General features: G+C 40.3%; 1 protein-coding gene across 3 annotated transcripts in view; it reads right to left on the bottom strand.

Annotated features, from left to right (window-relative positions):
• The window catches only part of PPP1CB (protein phosphatase 1 catalytic subunit beta), a 51,168-nt gene extending 31,302 nt beyond the window's left edge, over window positions 1-19,866 (bottom strand). The window contains exon 1 of one of the 3 annotated variants that reach the window (XM_067564801.1): window positions 19,473-19,866. In XM_067564801.1, coding sequence (XP_067420902.1) covers window positions 19,473-19,524 — 52 coding nt within the window. In that variant the 5' untranslated portion in view covers window positions 19,525-19,866. Of the gene's footprint in view, window positions 1-5,227; window positions 5,280-5,592; window positions 5,615-19,472 lie in introns of those variants that run through there. The other 2 variants (XM_067564802.1, XM_067564803.1) reach the window with 2 other exon arrangements.
• Window positions 19,867-20,121: the final 255 nt, after the last annotated feature.

Here is a 20,121-nt window from a genome sequence, read left to right as displayed (position 1 = left end):
CCAGGTCTGGAGGTGCTTTAAGCCCGGGCTAACTTACACAGCTAAGGATATCAGTTAGAACCCAGCTCCAGTTTAATTATGGCTGGAATCCACTCATTTTGCAGTGAAGCCACAGATTAAAAAAAAAACAAAACAAAACAAAAACAAAAAAAAACCTTGAGTGACAATGGTCCTTCAAAGCCCTTTGCAGAAGTTGTCCTAAAAAACAGACAAGTTCTCCCACAACTGACTAGGAAAGAATTCTAAAGCATCTCAACACTTACGATTAAACACATTACATTAATGCTAAAGTGTTCTTCAGTACAGTCAAAATAATCTGACCTCATGACTTAAGTATGCAATTCCTACTTCCTTAAGTAGGAAATTCCTGGGCTAGCAAGCCAAAATGGTCAATGAATGATCCTGAATTTTGCAATCAAGCACTTTACACTAAAAGCACTGCAACTCCAAAATGCAGTCATAAAAGATTTAAACATCACTAATATTGTTAATTATTTATATCTGGTTGAGGCGTTACAAAAAAGTTTCACCTGTGCTACTGCAATTTTAGATAAAAGAGTCAGACTTTTTAATAAGGGTAGCGTAACAGGCAAAAAAAACCCAAATTATTGAAAATTAAGACCTGAGCCTACCAACACTTAAGATGATATGTAACTAGGGCTATGTCTTCACTGATGGTGGTAAATTCGTTGCTATCAGGTCAACTTATCTGGATTGACTGAGCAGTCAGTGAAGACCTGCTCAGTCGATCCAGAAATCGACATATTAAGACCACCTTCTCAAGTGGCATAGTGCTGCGTTGCCAGGAATATGGTTCCCATCGGCGCAGTGCAGTGAAGACGGCGCGCAGAATAGAAGCACAGAAGTCAACGGGAGTTATGCAAGTTTTTTTGCGTGGCTTGAGTAACTTTGGTCCACTGCCACCAAATCTCCAAGGTAAGTGTAGACAGCCCCTAAGCACACAAGTAGTCTCATTGAAATCAATAACTTTGTTCACATGAATAGTTCTAAGTACGTGCATCAGTGTTTGCATCACTGGAAACTAAATTTATATGTATTAAAGATTTTATGCTGAAGTTTTTAGCATTTAAATTGTTTCAGTCTTACCAATACAGAGCGTAGCTTTTCAGTCCATGAACAAAGTCAGTGAATTTTTTATTCACAGGCTAAGAAGTTTTCAAAAATGGAAGTCTAAAATTAGGCTTAAATCACATGGCACTTAGTGATATTTTCAAAAGCACCTTAATGACTTTAAAGCACAAGATCCATTGATGGAGACTGAAAATCCTGATAAAATACAGCCTGGTCAAAACGTTTTAGCTTTAGAAGGTAGCATTGGCTGGAAAAACACAAATTGCTTAGTAACTGTGTTTAAGTCTGTTCTGTTCCCATACTACGGATGAGAATAGGGTTCTGGAGTCTCCCCACCGCCCAACAGATGAGCATTTTAAGCGTGAATCTCAGTATAAAAATACCACATAAAAATCTGAAATTCTAACAATTAAGAAGCTAAAGAAGCTTGTACAAAATATCCACTTTATCAATTTAAGACTGTAAAATGAGAAATAGCAACTTGTAAACAAAAACTAAATTTTAGAAGTCAGACAAATCAAACTAATTTTTTTTAAAATAATTTTATCCACCTTGCGTAACTCAAGGCATACTTCAGATTTACCTCTGAAAATGATAGCACGAACATTCCTGATAGAGAATAGAAGCAAGCCTAAGTGCTTGGCTACTCGTGGAATTTACCTTCGATAATTTCACATGTGGATATTCTTATTCTGGATAAAACTCCTTGTTCCCAAGTGCATTTAACTAGAGAGGAATAAAGCATACTTATTCCAGAATAAGAGTATCCACACAGAGTTAATCAGGGAAAACTGTGCAGACAAGCACTGAGTCACTCCTGTTTTATTCTATTTTAAAAACCAACAATTTTTTTAAAACCACCACAGAGCTGGGCTCCCCCAACCCTTTACTTTCAATTCTAAGTCAAGAATTCAGTATAGTGACTCCAAAAATTGCCATTCAAATCCCAAAATTATGTCGAAAGCTCCCTTTACATTTTATAAGAAAGTACATAAAGAGGAAGTAATTCTTTTAAGTAATGCAATTGATTCCAAATTGATCATCAGTTTGAATCAGATGTGCTAACTAGTAGTATAGGGTCACATGGACAGTTACACCTACAGTTCTCTTTCTTGTTCTGTATCAAGCACTGAAGACATTCTTAGGAGAAAGACAACTTTACCTAATATTTATATTACCCCCACACCACTGTGGACTATGAAGGCCTGAACTATTTATTTCAGAAATCTTTCTTCCTACCCAGCCTCTAGAAAGAGTGGATCAATTAGTTCATAGAGGCAGTGTGTGTTCAAATATATGAGATACTTATGGGGTAAATTACATTGACTAAATTAATTCTCCATCTACTTCTGGAAATAGTGACACCAGTGATCATTAATTCTTTTGGGAGCAAGTTCTCTAATCCAACTCCTGTGAAAAACTGTGCGGGATCTCACACTTAAATTTTGTTGTTCCAATAAAGCTGTGATCCTGGCTGTGGAGGGGAAAATAAGTCTGAGACAACTGGGGCCAACACCATACAGGACTTTGAATATCTGGACAAAGACATTGAACTAGATTTTATTGAATAGCTAATGTAGAGAGCAGGCTGATAAGAACATGACAGCCTGTGCTGCTAAGCATGCAGGCATTTTGTATCAGCTGGAGCTTTTATGAAGGCATGTAGCCTTATCAGCACCCAAAGCGCAAAATAATCCACAACCAGAGTGAACAAACTAGGATATCATACATATGCTAGCTGTAGCGCCATGACGACAAATTCTAACAGCCGCTTTGAAAAATACACAGTAGTTTCCTAACGTATGTTTATGTTCATTTTACCTCTAGTTTAGGACTGCCCAATCTACAGCCCCACCAGAGCATTTCATAAGGCCCATGGGCCTGCTTCAACACAATATATTAATGACTGATTTATTAGCGTTTTACCATCATGTTTACATCATTTTAGTTTACACAAGTGTGTAAATACACAATACTGTACATAGAAACAACCTATATAAATACATACGAAACAAGCCAAACTTAAAATATTAATCAATACAGGTGACTTTAAATCTTATTAAAATACATAGAATCTGTTTGGCCTACACAAGGTTGTTCTGAGGTTTGTCTCCCCCTCCTGTGTAACAAGGTCGGGCACCACTGCCTAGTTAATGGATTCTCAAGTTAAAGTAGCCAAAAATAAGTTTTGTGGGGGCAGTCTACATTAGCCTTCAGAAATGTTCCCCTCCTCAGGGCTTGGTCTACAATAGGAAATAAGGCATGTTTTTAGAAATACTAGTGGAGACAAGATACAGGGTAGTTTTACTTGTATTTAGCTAGATGAGATGAACCCTAGACACACCTTGCCCCCAACACACACTCCAACCATCAGTTTTCACCTCTACTAGCTACATCAAGGTAAAACTACCCTGTACTTTGTCTCCACTAGCATTTTACAACAATTTAACTAACTTATTGTAAAAACCATAACTTTGCCCCCAGTGAAGATACAGCTTTGGTGTTCCTTAATATAGACAAATTTTCTGATGTGCTGAAAGCCCTTAACTCCCATTAATTTACAGGATCACGCCTAAAGATTCCAGGCCATGAGTGACTCACTATCCCTTAAGATTACACAAAGCTATATGTATATAAACTTACACATAAGCATACACAGATACAGAAGGAAGCTATTAAAGAATATCAATTCACCAAGTCTTCTAAGGTTAGTTATGACAGTGTTATTTTTCAAGTAAGTACCAAAAGGAATTCATTCTTTCCAAAACAGATTTGCTGGAAATTTTTGAAGTCAGGGTAAAGTATAGTTAGGATAACAGTATTCCTATGTTGTACTAATTTTCACTGCACTTGTCTTCTATTATGTTTGTATAATAGAATGATGCATATTTTTAATTTGCAGTATGGAAGTATATAATACTTGGTTATAAAGAGCAGATTTCTCCTATTTGGCTACTGTTTAGGAAATCATCAAAAGGTACATCTACACAGCAAAAAGAAACCCACAGCAGCAAGTTTCAGAGCCCTGATCAACTGACTTGGGCTCACGCTACAAGGCTAAAAATAGCAGTGTAGACATTCACGCTTGGGCTGGAACCCAGGGTCTAAGACCCTCACCCCCTCCGCGGGTTTCAGAACTACAATTTAGTCTCGTAATGTGAGGCCCAGACAGTTGACCCAGGCTCTGAGACTCACTGTTGTGGAAGGGGAGAGGGTTTGGTATTATGTATGTAACTATAGTATCACCTCGCTGATAAGAGCTCAGGACTAGGAGTAAGACAATAGGACTATTAAGTCCACAACAATAGGTTCTTGGGTCAAACAAAAACTGCTGAGCAAATTGATTAAACATGCTGTGGCCCAAACACAAGCTAGAAATTGGTTAGTACTGCAGCTGGCATGCATCAGTAGCACAAGACTGATCAACAAGAACAATGTCAACATATCACACATCTTGTTAGACTTTTTAGCCACATAACCACACTAAGATTAGAAATAAAATATAAACAGCCAACTCAGATCTTGCATTCATTAGGAATAAATATTTTAACACATAACCCAACATGTTAGTTCATGTGCTAAAAACACCTTTTTCTAGCAGTCAAGGCCAAAGATTAAAACACAAGTGTTGGGTCAAGAGCCACATGGGCTCATGGGGTTTCAGTTCTGAACGTATTAAGAATGCTTGCTGAAAGGTATGCTTTGGTATGTTGTCTTCAGCACTTTATGTAAACACCTATTCGCAAGTACTCTAGCAAAATGAAGTGATGAATGGTAAAGATCGCTCAGTTAATAGCCCTTGCACTTGTGTTGCTTGCTCAGTTTGCAACACACTCAAATGCCCCCTAACCACTATGTCATTTTAGTTATTTGTATTATGCGGTAGCACCTGGGATTCCAAATCATGGAACAGCATCTCACTGTGCTAGACATAGTCAGGAATTACTGTATAAAAACAGCAAAGAGTCCCCATCCTGAAGAATTTACAAAAAGTTATGAAGCTTCAATAATGTTACGGTTGGCTTTAAATATAAAAACTATTAAGAGTTAATTTTGAAGCTCTATCTACCTTGTTCAAGAATGAGATCAAGCTGTATGTAGCCTATGACGAATAATTAGAGTTATTCGACTGCACTTTTCTCCAACAAATTTTTGACAAGAACATTAAGAAAATCTAATTTTCCCATCGTTTTCTAGTTTGGGAGTAAAATGAGTTTTAGCATGTTCTCATCTCATTTTCAACGTATACCACTTCACCTACTGAGGATGCAGATGATCCTACAGATAACACTGAAAGAACAGAGAGAGAACCAGAAAACACACACGACACTATATCCTAACCAGACAAATGTGCTCTTGTAGATGAAGCACATCTACCATCTATTTCTTTGGGCACCTACTACATCCACAAAAAGCAGTAAGTCCCACCCCATGCTGACAGCTTTTACATAAGTCACAGTATCAAACCAGATACAAAGTCAAACTTATCTAATTAATTACCTGCCAAGCAGACCAATGTCTAGAAGTTGTACAAAGGTCTGGGATTCTTGAAGACTGGAAAGGGGAAAACAAAGCAAATTTCAGAACCAAGGGATTTTCATTAAGAATACACTACCAGCAGCCTCCATGGATATAGAGTTGAGAAATGCTTTAGTTTGAGAATAAGTGAGGCAGTACAGTACATGGATAGATGTAATCTGAGGTCATCTGGTACTAAACCACTCAGGAATGGTCTCTAAAAAAATGCATTCTTAATTTAAATTAGCCAACTCTAATTAATTAACTGAAGTAAAATCCTAATGAAGATAAGGCTGCTTGTAGTTTCAACAGGAGTTAGGTTGAGGTAAACTACCTTCCAAGGTGACAGAAGCTAACTGGGAAAAGGCACTTATACTGGAATATACTCCCATATAGGGAGTTGTATTGGTATAACAGCAAGTTTGAATTCACATATTATACCAGTTTACTTTCCTACCTATAAGCCCAAAGACACTGATATCTGTAGCCACTTCCAAAAAACAGTTGCATTTGCCTTACCATCTGCAGATAAAAAGGGGCACTATTATTCATGTTATCTTAATATCAAACAGCAATCTTTTATTTAATACAGCTGAACTGCTAGTCTATTAAAAATGGCACACTAATCTACTCAAAACAAGCATGGCTCTCATCATTTCTTGTTGCTTCTCAGAGTCTACCAACATAACGTTGCGCTTCAACCATCTAGCAGCCTTCCAGACACACCAACCTCTTACTGGCACTGTATCATCTGTTCCACTACATATGCAGAGTAAGATATGAGGTAGACCCAGAGCTGAGCATCTTCACTACACTAAGGACTCCACCTCTCAAGTCTCCTTACTAGGCTACATTTTTGTCATGAAAATCATGATCTGAATAAAGTCTGAGACATCTTGAAAACAACTGTATAAAACACATTTCATTAGGTCCCAAACCGAGTAGCACTGAGACCTGAAGCATGGGGTCACAATGCCTGGAGCAGGGAACTAACTGTACCCTGCCCCTGCAAGACAGGAGCTGCCACTGCGAAGTGAGTGCGGGGTGGGGACTTCACTTTTCAGCACCCCCTCTATATTCTTGTGTATGCTGATATAGTGAAGCTACATCATTTGGTGATCTTTCCATTATCTATCTTTTTTTCTTGCACCTCTGCTGTGAAATTACTAAAAATGTCCATGCTAAAATTGTACCTTCACACCTTACTAACCCTGGAGAATAGCCTCTAGTGTAGCAGGATAGACTGGAACCCTGTGCAAGAGGGCCCTTGAACAGACTTATAACTGTTCTTTCTTTGAAAGGAGTCAGACTCCGAGTATAAGAGGAGTCATTTTTAGAGACTAATCTACCCCTGTCCTAACAGGGGACCACAACTGTGTAAATGCCTCATAAGCAGTGTAATTTAAGGCAGATGATACATCCAAGAGTGATCTTCATTGCGGAGTTAACTCAGGGTATATCTACACTACAAGTGCTGCAGTCACCCACACAAAACCTCACCCAAGACTGTGGTGCTTTACTGTCAGTCAAAGTATCTGGCCGATCCTGTGATACAGGCTAAAGCCTGAGTGCTGCTTACTCTCAGTGCTGGTCTATGCTGGCGGTGACAGCTGACAGGAGATACGCAAGTTACGCCTGTCAACATACTTAAATTGACGTATAGCAGAGTCTTCACTGCACTGTGTCGACGGGAGATGCCCTCCCATCAACGCTTCCTTTCGTCTTTCAGGAAGCTGGACTAATTGAGTTGACCGGAGAGTGGGTCTACGTAGACCCACTCAATCAATGCCACTGCATTGATGTCTGCCTCCACAGCAGTGTAGACATACCCTCAGGCTGGTAACCCACTCCCTTTACACAGTGTGACAGGCTAAACCACTCAAATGCTGATAGTCCCCCAGTGCCTTCCCACAATTCCCCACATGTACCCAGAAGAACACGCAAATTCTCCCACAATTCACTGCAGAAATAAATCAAAGCAACACAGCTCATTGCAGAGCCAAGAATCATAAATATGACCCCAGAAGTCCTAGCACCTCACACGTGCACAGCACCTGTGGAAGGAACCACTCACACCCAAACTAAGCCAACTGAGGTGTAAGCACCGGAGTATTGATTACCACAGTTAACCCTACACCTATCAGGACAAGGACACTAGCCTCATTTTTCACTAGGAAATGGAACTATGCTACCAGTGCAATTTCAGTTCAACACCACACTAACAGGAGTTAAGGAAATTCAAGAATTCTAGATATAGCCACAGATGCTTTTATATAGTTTGAATCTGTTTATGTTCACAAAAAAAATGCCCCAAACAACCAAATCAAGCATATAAAATAAGTGTCATGAAAAAGCTTAAACAAGTTTCAAATCTATTAAAAATAGTTAACTAGGTAGCCATTTTTAAAGAACCATGCAAAACTAGAACTATAGATTTTAAAAAGGCCTTCTAAATTTAAAAAACCTCACAACAAACCTCCAACTACACTAGGAAAGCAATCCATGGCAGAAAATGACTGCCATTTTCCAGGTGTAATTAGACAAAGCCTTAGGATTAAGCAAACATTTTTCAAAATTTTTTTTTTTTTGGATTTAAAAACAAAGTCTTATTTTATACATAATTAATTACCTGTGTAATATCAAGGCTCTCTAGTTATATTTCAGAAGTTCCTAGGTAAGGATAGAGACTCAGATTACTATTTATGTAATGCCATACATGTATATGGTGTTTAGACAAGTAAGACTAGATCCTGCCCCAAAGAGCTTCATCTGAATTAGACAAACAGCAAAAGAACTACAGTAAACAAAGGTCATTGGGAGCAGGGTTAAAACTAATAGTTACGCTTGCATTCTCTAGTTTTAGAATATAAATTGGTGCAGTGCTGGGAATCAGGCTTGGGTGGAGACCAATATTAGATTAATCTCAGTATATACAGGAGGCTTTACATCTCACTACTCAGAACGTGATACTCGAGAACACAAGTTTCTCCTACTGTATGACCCAAACTTTAGCTAAGAAGTTACTTTATGCATTCAAGTTCACTACCTGGAGTGAGACAACAAGCTCAGGCAATGGGGAGTGGGACAATGCCAGAACAGCTTATAATTGATGCCGTTTTTGAGATCTTTCTTGGATCTTGCTTCTCGCCCTCTGTTTCTGGAACTGGAAAGTTAACAGATCAATACTATTCTTTGGAGTTGGCTCTTTGCACAGCTCTGGAGTAGATTCTCTAGCATTTCTTTAGGTATATAGGGCCAGACTTCTAAACTGATAAAAGTAATCAAAAACTCCATAAACTTAAGTCAGGTGAGGCAGTGCCTGTGTGCTATGTTCCTCCTAAGTGGCTGCTGCTGTTACGGGGAGTGTTTACAATTCACAGTATAGAAAGTGTTCCCAGAGGAAATGTTGCTCATAAGCAGTGGTTGCTCTTACAAATTGTTGCTGCAAACAAGCGTCTAGTGTAGCACCAATCTCTTGTTCACTGCCATATTAAACTTTGTGTTTTTCTGTAATGTTATGCAATTTAGATTTCTGCAAGCTCCTAGCACCGTTAGCCTTTTTCTTATGCCACATTTGAAATGTGATCAAGTTTTCATGAACTCCCTCAAGCTTACCATCCAATGGCAGTCATCAAATTCTGACTCTTCTTTGTTCTGGTTAGAAGTTTAGCCATTCCCCTTTACTGGAATTCTTATTTACAGTACTGACTGACTTTGGAAAAGCTCCTTACAACAGTAAGGCTAGTATGATTTGAAAGCTGAAGGTAGTATTACAGATGACAGTCCCATTTTTCCTTTTAGATTTTTGAGGCATTATACCTCCAAAAGCTATTTCTTTTCAGCAGCTGTACTGTTCAGAATCATGCACTCTCCTAGCTTTACTTTAGGATTCACATGAGCACCCCCCACTGGAGCTGGATTCAAACAAGTCCTCCATGTTGCATGACAGCTTCTCCTCCAAAGATCAGTTTTTTTGTTATTTTAATAAATTGTATAATTGTCATCCAAACTGTTGTCACTCTCGAGTGTCCTCTACTTACATTAATATAGCTTTTAATATGGTGGCCTGAGCCATAACTTGGCCCTCTTATGCGTAGGCATGACAGCCTTTAATTACATGATTACATACCACTTTCCATCCCCTCCACCCCACCTGCCCCTACACAAGTTTCCTGGCTCATTCAAAGCACAGGACTGACAAATGACTGTCCATCAGTTCATACTCCATGTGACCCCATGCCTTATTTACTGCACACCACCAATACCCAGCACTGAATGTAGAATTATTAATTTTCTCACAGCTTTATTTAGGAAACATAATATAGCATCCAAACATCAATCTTTACAAAAGGTCTCTGAGGTGATAGAATTATCCCCTTTTACTGAGGAACACAATAGCCATCTTTAAGAAGTGTGGTTTAAATGGATTCTGTGGCAGAGGTAGGGATGGAATGGAAACCTACAGTAAACAAAGAAAAAGAAGGCATTCAGAGCAAGATTGTTTTACTGCAAAAATGCAAGATGTTCTTCATAAGCAGAATTTAAGTTTAAAATTTTAAGAAAACTGTACTGTAAAGCAGAACTAATTTATTCTGACAGAACAAACATCATTAAAAACCATTATGTGCACTAAGGGTTCTTATCCTATGGAAAACATGAGTGCTTTCTCTGATCCTATGCCAAGAGTGCTGAGGAGTGGGAGATCTGTTTTGGCATTCTGGTTTTCAAACAAGTAGAAATTCTTGAAGGGAAGGACTAAAGTTTCTTTTTTTTAAAAAAGGATTCTATAGTTCAACCGGAATGTCATCTGTGTGATTTTTCATGGATGCTACCAATTTTGTGCAAGGGTGTACAAATTTTGGAGACATCAGGCAAAGTTATAGAAAACTGATTTTGACCATTTCTTTTCTAGAAATACTGGCTAATAAACAATACATCAAAAATTCTCACCCACACCCAAAGTCCAGTTTTAACTTACTTGTTGCTATATATCTAACTTTTGAACAGTCAAACTAGTGCAGTTATAGTGCAAACATACCCTGGCTCATATATACCACAACCTTTTAGCACAAAAATAATGTTGCACCACTCCCAATTCTGCAGTCTATAGTTTGACAATTCCTCAAACTAAACTCAAGACTGGTATGCAGCATTCAAGATTTTAATCATCAATACACAATCTGAACTCATCTGATGGGAGAAATTCTTCACAAGGCCTACCTCACACAAACTCAATTACAAAGTCTAACTTCCTAATCCAGGGTTTGCTCTGTGGTAGTAATACAATTAAGAAAACAAAATAAATACAATCAGTATGATAGTAAGGTCCAAACTATGAGTGAAAGGTCCCACTATATTATACAAACAGATGCAACAGAAACCTGGACATCAGCAAGGATCGCTTCAACAGGCTCAGCAGGTGCTTAATGACCACTGAATGTGCCTTTGGCCAACTAGAAGGTCACTGGCGCTGTCTTTTTGGCCAGTTAGACCTTATTGAGGAAAATATTCCAATGGTCATTGTGGCCTGCTGCACTCTCCATAATATTTGCGAATCAAAAGGGGGAAATTTCCCCAGACTGGACCACTGAGTTTGATCGGCTGGCTGCTGATTTTGAGCAGCCAGATACAAGGGCAATTAGAGGGATGCAGTGGGAGGTTGTTCGAATCAGGTAGGCTTTGAAGGAGCATTTTGACAATGATTCCCAGTAATGTCTTTATGTGATGCATTGGCCCAGTCAACGTTTGCTTGCCACCTTAAATTACTCCTGTAGTGCTTGCTTCCTGAGCATTATTTGCAAGGAGCAATTCCTACCTATAGCCACTGTGTTTCAATATTAGCACTGAGCAATGTACATAGGTATGCGTTTCACAAATAAAGACTAATATAATTTCAAAGACTCAAGTTTAACAATAGGATCAAAAACAAACTTTTGGTCAAACAGGGGATCTCATGGTTAGGACTCTCACAGCTAGGAGTAACCCCAGCTTTCATTGGGAAACCAGGCCCTAGGCGTGGAGTGCATGTGAAGGACCGGGAACATGAAAGAAATGAAGTGGGGGAGTTTGGGGAGGGCATGGACTGGAGTTCTGTAGTGGCTGGAGGGGAAGTCTGGCATGGATGTGCTCAGATTGAAGGTTAACGAGGGACTTCAACATCTGTCAGCCCTCAAGGAGCGCCATCCACTCCTGCCCTGTGTCCTTTCCTGGTTATCCAGCCTAAGGATTGTCTCCCTCCATGCGCTTGTTTCACTATGTGCTACATCTGTTGACTGCAGCACTTCGTGGAACATATCCTCCTTATTCCTCCTGTGTCTGTGCCTTATCTGACAGAGGCGCTCCACTGTTGTGGAGGAGTGATTCCTCAAGGGAACATCTGCAGAAGGCAAAGTAAAACAATGAACAGAAACAGTATTATGAGTGTACATAAGCTGCCTTATATCGACCTAATTACATCTGTGGGAGCAAGGCTGTAGTGTGTATACTGATATAAGTACCCTACTACACCAAACATCATAACTTCACTTCCACAAGGCATAGTTTATGTCAGTATAGTTAGGGCCATGCAGTGTCCATGTGGAGGCTGCTGGCTGTCATCTTGTCAATTTCATGGCTGTGTGAGAGATCCCTGAAACTGAGAAGAAAGCCAGGTGGGTGGGTAGGCAGGCTCCCAGCTTCCCACTGGCAGCACAGCAGCTGCTGAGCAGTGAACTGAGAGTTGGGGGCAGCCAAGAGCTCCAGGGGGGCAGGGGGCTGCCCCGTTCCTGGTGGGGAGCCCCTACTCTCAGCCCCTCCCCCTCCATTAAGTTGGTGGAAGCACTCCTGGTGAGGACGTGCACCACTGCAGAAAAAGGGTAGTGTAGACATGAACCACCGCAGTAATTACTGTAAAATGACCTAATAGGTCAATTTAAGTTTTTAAAGTAGACATTCCATTAACAAAAGATACTACTGATTTCATAGAAGCTAGAAAGTAAGGAGAAAAGTTATGTTAATAGACAACTTTTAAATACAAGCTAAGGTTTATTATTACAACTTGTTCTCCTGTCACTCTGATTTAGCAGGTAACAGACAAATAGTTTGATATTTAACTGCAAGACAGCTAAGCATACATACTACCTATGTATGAAAGGAGTATGTATGAAAGCTCACTATTTAATGTTAAGATTTATTTGGGAGTTGTGGGGTTTGTTAAATTAACTATAAATAGTAACCAGTCTACATTGGGAAAACATGAAATTGTACCACAAAAGTGAAAAAAAAAAATTAAAAAAAAAACCTATGCTTTGGAGACAAGCTTAAGATTCTCTTTTCAAACACCCTTAAAATTCTGTAGGAAAATGTTACACATTACACTGTTCAACAATAGGATCTGATGTTTTTCCATGCGGTCAGTTTCACATGGAACTTGACCTAAATAAATAGCCATATATAGCATGCTTCACTTTTAGAACACACAGTACTAACTACATTTCCATTTGATTTTCTAAAATCCAAAAACCACATCAATGATCACTGCCTTAAGTAAAAAAAATTCAGCTCAATTGTCCACATTGAAAGAACATTTAATTATAGTAAATGAAATCACTGCTTTTCCTCATCTATATGAAAATGTGGCAGTACTATGAGTGCAAGACAATTTAGGGACTCAGACTAAAATTGTTGTTTACATGGCACAGTATATAAATGCAAAGTTATGTTAAAGAATCACTAAGGTATAAAGTGTTGAGACACAAAAGTGGCAAACTGAGAATTTCCATACTTTTACAATAATGTAATCATCCAAATGGACAAGGGTTATCAGAATGCTCCTCCTTGCCTCCTAATTCAATGTTTCCAGAATTTAGAGATTGCTAAGAATGGGCTGGTTTACCATTTTAGTGCCCTTAAGGACTGATGTTTAAAATGCAACAAGATTCCCCCCTTTTGTTTCCCCTCCTGATCAACGATTCATCTCAAGCTATGCCTACCCTCCCCACCTGGTCAGCTGAAATTGAATACATTACTACAATGGTCTCTGAAGTGTTTTTCAGGGAGAGAAGATAGCAAGATACAAGTTTGCTTTCTTCTATTCCTTGTTATACCCCCCGGCCCCCAGTTGTTCCTCTGATACTTTATGTCTGGATCTAGAGGAGTTTGTGTTTGTTCTTTGTAGTCTACTTTTTATAACTGGTTTACGTATCCCTGTAATAGACCTTTTCTAGTTCTATTTCTCTTTTCTGAGAATGTCACTCATTTCCCACATCTATGATGAGCCATTCTGGGATACAGTACAACAACAGCATTATATTGTCCCAGACTGCCAAATTATTTTCCACACAAGCTAAGTACAAAACATGGTGAGGGCAATAACATATGGGAGAAGAGAGAAAAAACATGGTGGCTCCTTTATGATTAAATGCTTTGTGAAAAGGAAGAAAAGTGATCTTTCAGAACAAGCAAATAGTCATTTTTCCACAATACTAAGTCCCAAGAATGGTCTGAATTTAGCTTAGAGTTTTCATTTTGGAACCATTCCAATTTCAGCCTTCAGTTTGAGTTTTGCATGAAGACCTGATCCTGCAAGGTGCCAGGTGCCTTGAACTCCCATTGAAATCAACAAGAGTTAAAGATGCTTAGTATTTTGTAGGGTTAGGTCCCAACTTTGTACAGCAAGAATATTGCACAATGCACACTATTTTACTATGGCAAATATCAAAGGCAAACATTTAACAACTTCAGAGCAAGGCTGTTTAGGTGAAAATCAAGGCAAGCAAGAATTTGTTTCAAGTTACTGGCATTGGGTAGCAAGGGCTGACTACACAAGGTTGTCTGGGAATTTAAAGATGGCCTGTAATTTTTTTTTAAATCTGGTCAGAGAACCAGTGATTATTTTAAGTAAAATATCTTAAACCACCAGGGATGGAAACTAATACAAACAGCCATCAGAAAATGAAGTTGCATCTTTCCAAGGACATATAGCAGTTTCAGCTATGGGAGTTTGCAATGTACATCTTAAAATCTCTCATGCTCTTACCTCCCTTACATATTTACAATTCTTATCTGATTTTAAGTGGCCTCTACCTCAAATTGTTTGAGCTAGTGTATAAAAACGTGTATTCTGACTGTCAACAGTAAAACATTCACACCCATCTCTAATCCTGCGTTTTCATGAACTCCTGACGTCCTAAAGGAACCGAAGTTAAAGGAAGGACCACTCCAAATTATAGGATTTTAAAGCATGGTGTAACCTAGTTTGTTTTTTCAATATGGAAATGTTAATTATACAAAACTTTAATAGTTCCACAAAACAAATGGACATCACTAACTAGATTTTCAACCATTTCAAAGAATTAGGTATATACTCTGTGAAACTACTTCTATCTCCCAACCCCTTATGCCAATTAAGTGCTTTTACATGCACAATTTACTGGTTTTTTTAAAAACTGTTTCTCTCCCTTGCTGTTCTGGAAGCTGGCTATCCTCTGAGCGCTATCAAATGCATCAAGGAAAGCTGAAGAGACAGCCAACCCCAATCTTACAGTAATCTTTAGATAAACAGGCTTAATTGTACTTCTGGCTGAAAAGGACAGTGTTTCTAAAGAATGTACCTTGGCTGCAATTCTCTCCCAGAAGTATGAAAGGCTGTTTGAGTTTCATATTACAGTCAGACTTTTCTGCTTCTACATTAAAGGAGTTACATCTGGAGTACGGTGTCCAACCCTGGTGTCCACAATTCAAGAAGGATGTTGAAAAATGAAGAGGGTCCAGAAAAGAGGCACAAGAATGATTAAAGGATTGGAAGGCATACCTTAGTGATAGATTTGATGCTCCAGTTCAAACAGAAATGAATCCAGGGAAGTCCTGTATTCTGAGTTATACAGGATGTCAGACAAGGTAACCACAATGTTCCCTTCTGCCTTTATAATCTATGAATCTCTATGTTTAGTTTATATCAGTAAATATATAGGCTGAAGCTAAACAGAGAGCTCTGAAGCAGGGAGCAGTCTTTATTCTGTGTCTGTACAGTACTGAACACAAAGGGGTCCTGGTCCATGACTGGAGGTCACAGGTGCTACCACAATACACAACCAGTTTCAAACAAGTGTGCCCACAGAGAGATTTGCACACGCCTAATTAAGTTTTAAAACTTAATTAAGTTAAACCAAACAACTTGTCTGTGTCCAGACAAGGGCCAATTCTCAGCAGCCCCATCACCAATACATATCTAGCAGCCATAACTCAGTATCAGCCATCAGGTTCCAAGACCAGGCTTTTGACACCTGTCTGCAAGCATCAGGTGGAAAGGCAGGGGTCTCTCTCCCCACCCCAGTGCAAGAAGAATTGGGGTGAATGTCTGCCTGCTCTTAGGGGCTAGAGGACATGAAAAGAAGAGACAGAACAAGGCATGCCTGCTATGTTCTGTGCTAGCAGCATAGCTTATAAACCAGCCAGTTTACTCATAACATTTAGTACTCGTTCTATTTGTTTTTTCTCTATAACAGGTACTTCTAAGGTACCAACAACTGTAGCATTTATATACTAGACAAGTTACAAATAAAGACACAGTGAATTCAAAATGGGCTTGCCTCTTGGCATCATGGAGTTCACCACTTGGATTCTTCCCTCCCCTTTTCTCCAGCATGCATGGGAATATGCTGCTCCGAAAAGGTGGGTTTGCAATGGTGTCTGAGAAGCTAGTCTAAGAATCACTCTGATATCTTCCAGAAGAATGTTTAGCCTTGAATCCAGCACTAAGAAGCTTGGCTTCCAGCTCTCAAGAGTTTCCATGCTCTGAAATGGAGTGTGTGTATTCATGAGTGCAGGTGTCTGTGAGCTTCAGATGATACGGTGTTCTCAGAAGTAGTATGCTTCTGAACTTTGAGAACTGGGACCTAGTAACAAAATGGAGGCAAGTGGAGGGTGGAATGCACTGATGTGCTCTCAGAAGCTAGTTCTGATCAAGAAAGACATGTTGCCCTGTGTTGCACAAGATGGAGTTTAGTTGGCCTTGACTGACAAAGGCACGGGCAGTTACAGTACTGTAAACCAGTCCCAAAGTGAGTGCATGGATCATGACTGCTAGGTTCATGTCCAAAAGACAACTGTAGTCATCCAGCAATCTAGAGAGGGTAGACTTTTCTTGCTACAGTTGCTATTTTTGATAAGTAATTAATACACTGCAAAATGAGTTGTAAGAAGCAGCTATTGAAAGACTATTGTAACTGCTGTTCAAAGTTAAAGCCATTCATTTCATTTAAAGGGAACAGAAGGCCTTAAAACTTGCTGTGGACCAACATACAGCAATAAGATTTTCTTAAAGCTTTTAAATTTATTTCTGCACTATAAAACCACTATTTCTGGTCATTTAATTGACAGTGATAAAAACAATTGACAATATGCAAAATATTGCTCCTTGATTGAGAATTAACAGGCCAACTTTTTGCTTGAAGCACATTTTACAGTGTAACTTTACCAGACAAGAAGCAATGACATAAAAAACTATAAACTGTTAAGTATCTGATTACACAAAAGAAACTTTAGAGTTTAGACTGCAATACTCAAGCTGTTATTCAGTCTATGGTGCATTCATAGTGCAGAAATTGGAAGATCTGAAACGTAAGCAAAAATGAAATTAAAGCAAAAACCCACACCCACTGTTTGGAGAAGCCTAAAAAAAACAAGAACAATGCAATAACAGAAGGATCTATTTTCCCTCTGATGTAAAGAGAAGAAGTTAGACAAGCTCACTCACTATTAAACTTGGTGGGAGGTAAGTGAAGAAAAAAATCTGTTTCAGTCAAGACAGATTTTTCTTAACTTTGTTTACACTAAATTAAAAAGGAAATCAAAATTTTAGATTTTACAGAAGGTTTAAAAGAAGTTCTGTAAACAGACTTGCACAAACAAATTTGAACAGTTTAACCTAAAATTTGCCTTTATCATATACATTTTAAAATTATGAAAAGATGTAAGCACAAATTTTAACAATAGCCTCAACTGTGATTCTACGTTACCAGGCTGTGTGACCTGAGACTAACAACATACATCACTGAAGCACTTTGTATGTATTTTATCAATTATTTTAATATGGATATGCACTTCAGAGAAAAACAATTCCTGTAGATATACACACATTTTTAGCTTTACTGTCTCAGTAGGCTAATACTTTAACAACTTATTAAAGTCTATAATTTATAGATGAGTAAAGTGAAAACAATTTAAAAACATACATTAGAAAGTGCAAACACAGACAAAGATTTGAGCCAGAGTATTTTCTTCACACACGCACACGCTGTAAATCCCTGAAAATTGAGCTTATGCTAGAAAGTGAATGCTGACTAAGTCACGAATGGGCCGATCTGTGATCACAAGAGTAAAAACAAAACAGAACACAGCCTTCAGTGGTAAAAGTGTCTTCATTTCCACTTGTTAACAATGTTTCAAGCTTCAAGTCACTCACAGAGATGAATTCTTATCTAATGCTGATGAGACAAACAAACATCTACCTATATTTAATAATACATACAGGTGCCTGCAAGTTTTCATGCTACACTGGATACTTTAAATACAGGCATACTAGCAGAACCAGCAACAAACACCACAAAAAGTTCAGGATTTGTTATTTTCTTTAAGTGTTCTTCATTATACAGTCGATAATATTCTAGTGAATCATTCACACTCATTTCACTTTCAGCAGGATGGAGGTATGACTACAATATGATGTTCACAAACTATACATTATGTATAGAAATTAGAAAAAAAATTAGAAGATATGCCAAATTCTGACAGATTTATTAAACTTCTATTCCACTTTTCCAGGCCAACAGTTCCCACTCCAAAACAAATCCTGTCTGAAAGTCAGATTGGTAGCCTTCCAAATCAAGATGTTACATCCATTTTTAAAATGAACTACACACAGCCGTACATGTTCTCTTCCCTCTCCAAATATTTGTTGGGGGGTAATGGGATGATAAAGAGGCAGGGAAGACTGGATAGTCACTGTCCAAGAACATCAAATGATGATGCTAAGGATAGAAGTAGTATCCTACTCCTTGGAAAACTGGAAGTTAGTCAACTGTTTTCCCTTACCTTAACAGAAAATATCTTTAGTATTGCTCAAAAAAAGGCATATTAACCCCCTCATTGATTAATCTCTTTTCCTATAGTCATCACTAGAAATAGCCCCAAAGCTGGTCAGAGGAACTGCAGTACACTGAATCCCTTCTGTTTCCCCTTACACACACACACACAAAAAATGCATTCTGAATATTTATAATTTTTTTTGAACCATGCAAAACTACTACTAACCTGATAGGAAAAAGGGAGAGCCCTCCCACTAGCTAGGCTTTCCTACCTCACCGATCACCAGGGCTGCTTCAGCAGGGCAATTCTGGGCTTCAAACACATGCATCACCGACACCCTCCAGGCAGTCACAAAGACCCACCACATACACACACACACACACACACACCCCCTCCCCCTCTCTTGCATATTGGGGGCAAATACAATGTTTCAAAGCACTTGCCCTCGATGGCCCCTGCCCTGACAGAACAGGGCACTCTGAGGGCGACGGGGCGAGTGCACCCCGCACACACCACCTACCCCCCACCCCGCGGCAGAGGAGGATGCAGCAGGACGATGTCCCGCCAGCACTGCAATAGCTTAGCCCCTGCTACCACGGGAGTGGGGCCCCCCAGCTCAGGATGGGGGGGGCCCTCCCTCCCTCCTTCGCTGCTCTCCCTGCCCCCACGGGGCACAGAGGGCCGCACCCCACCTCCTACTGCGGGCGCGCGGCGGTCGGGGGTCCCGCCCCTGCGGTGTGTGCTAGGGGGACCCCGCCTGCGCCCGGTGCCGGTGCGGGGGGGGGAGGGGCGCTCACCTTCCAGCAGCCGGGTGATGAGGCTATCCACGTTCAGCTCCCCGTCCGCCATTTTGTGGGCACCGAGCTCAGTCCCGGGCGGGAGGAAGACGGGCTGGCGAGCGCTTCGCTGACCAGGGACGGCGACGGCAGCTTCCCCCCGGCGCCCCCCGGGAATCCCGCCGACCGCTCTGCTTCTCCCGCGCGGGCAGCCGAAAGCGCCTGGCTCGGTGCGGCTCTGTTAAATGGAGGAGCAGCTCCGCGCCGCCTCCGAGACCAGACCGCCACCACGCATGCGCCCCGCGCCCCAGTCCCGCTCCCGCCGCCTCTCTTGCCGCGGCGGTCCTGCTTCGGAGGAAGTGGAACCTCAGCAACTGCGCAGGCGCAAGGCGCTCCTCCAAGGCCAGTGCCGCCGCCTTCTAGCCTGAGGGACGAGTGCGCAGTGCGCAGGCGCAGTGGGATGTTCTTGAGGCGCTCTTCAGAGCCTGCCGTAGGTGCGCATGCGTGTGAGAAGAGCTGTGTCTGTCACTCTCTCCCCTTTCCTTTCATGGCCTGTCATCGTCTGGGCCTGGCAGTGCTGCAGGCAGGCTAGTGTCCAGGTGGGGCAAGGAGGTTGTCCACATTGAGTCTCATATAGTCAGAGAAGCACCCACCAAAAGGCATGTCCATG

Source organism: Emydura macquarii, unplaced genomic scaffold (genome assembly GCF_026122565.2).
Source record: "Emydura macquarii macquarii isolate MOO-44397 ecotype Brisbane River unplaced genomic scaffold, CSIRO-AGI_Emac_v2 contig_2676, whole genome shotgun sequence".
NCBI classification, from domain to species: domain Eukaryota; kingdom Metazoa; phylum Chordata; order Testudines; family Chelidae; genus Emydura; species Emydura macquarii.
The sequence above is the reverse complement of the archived record's forward strand: the minus strand, read 5'-3'. Positions and strand labels throughout refer to the sequence as shown.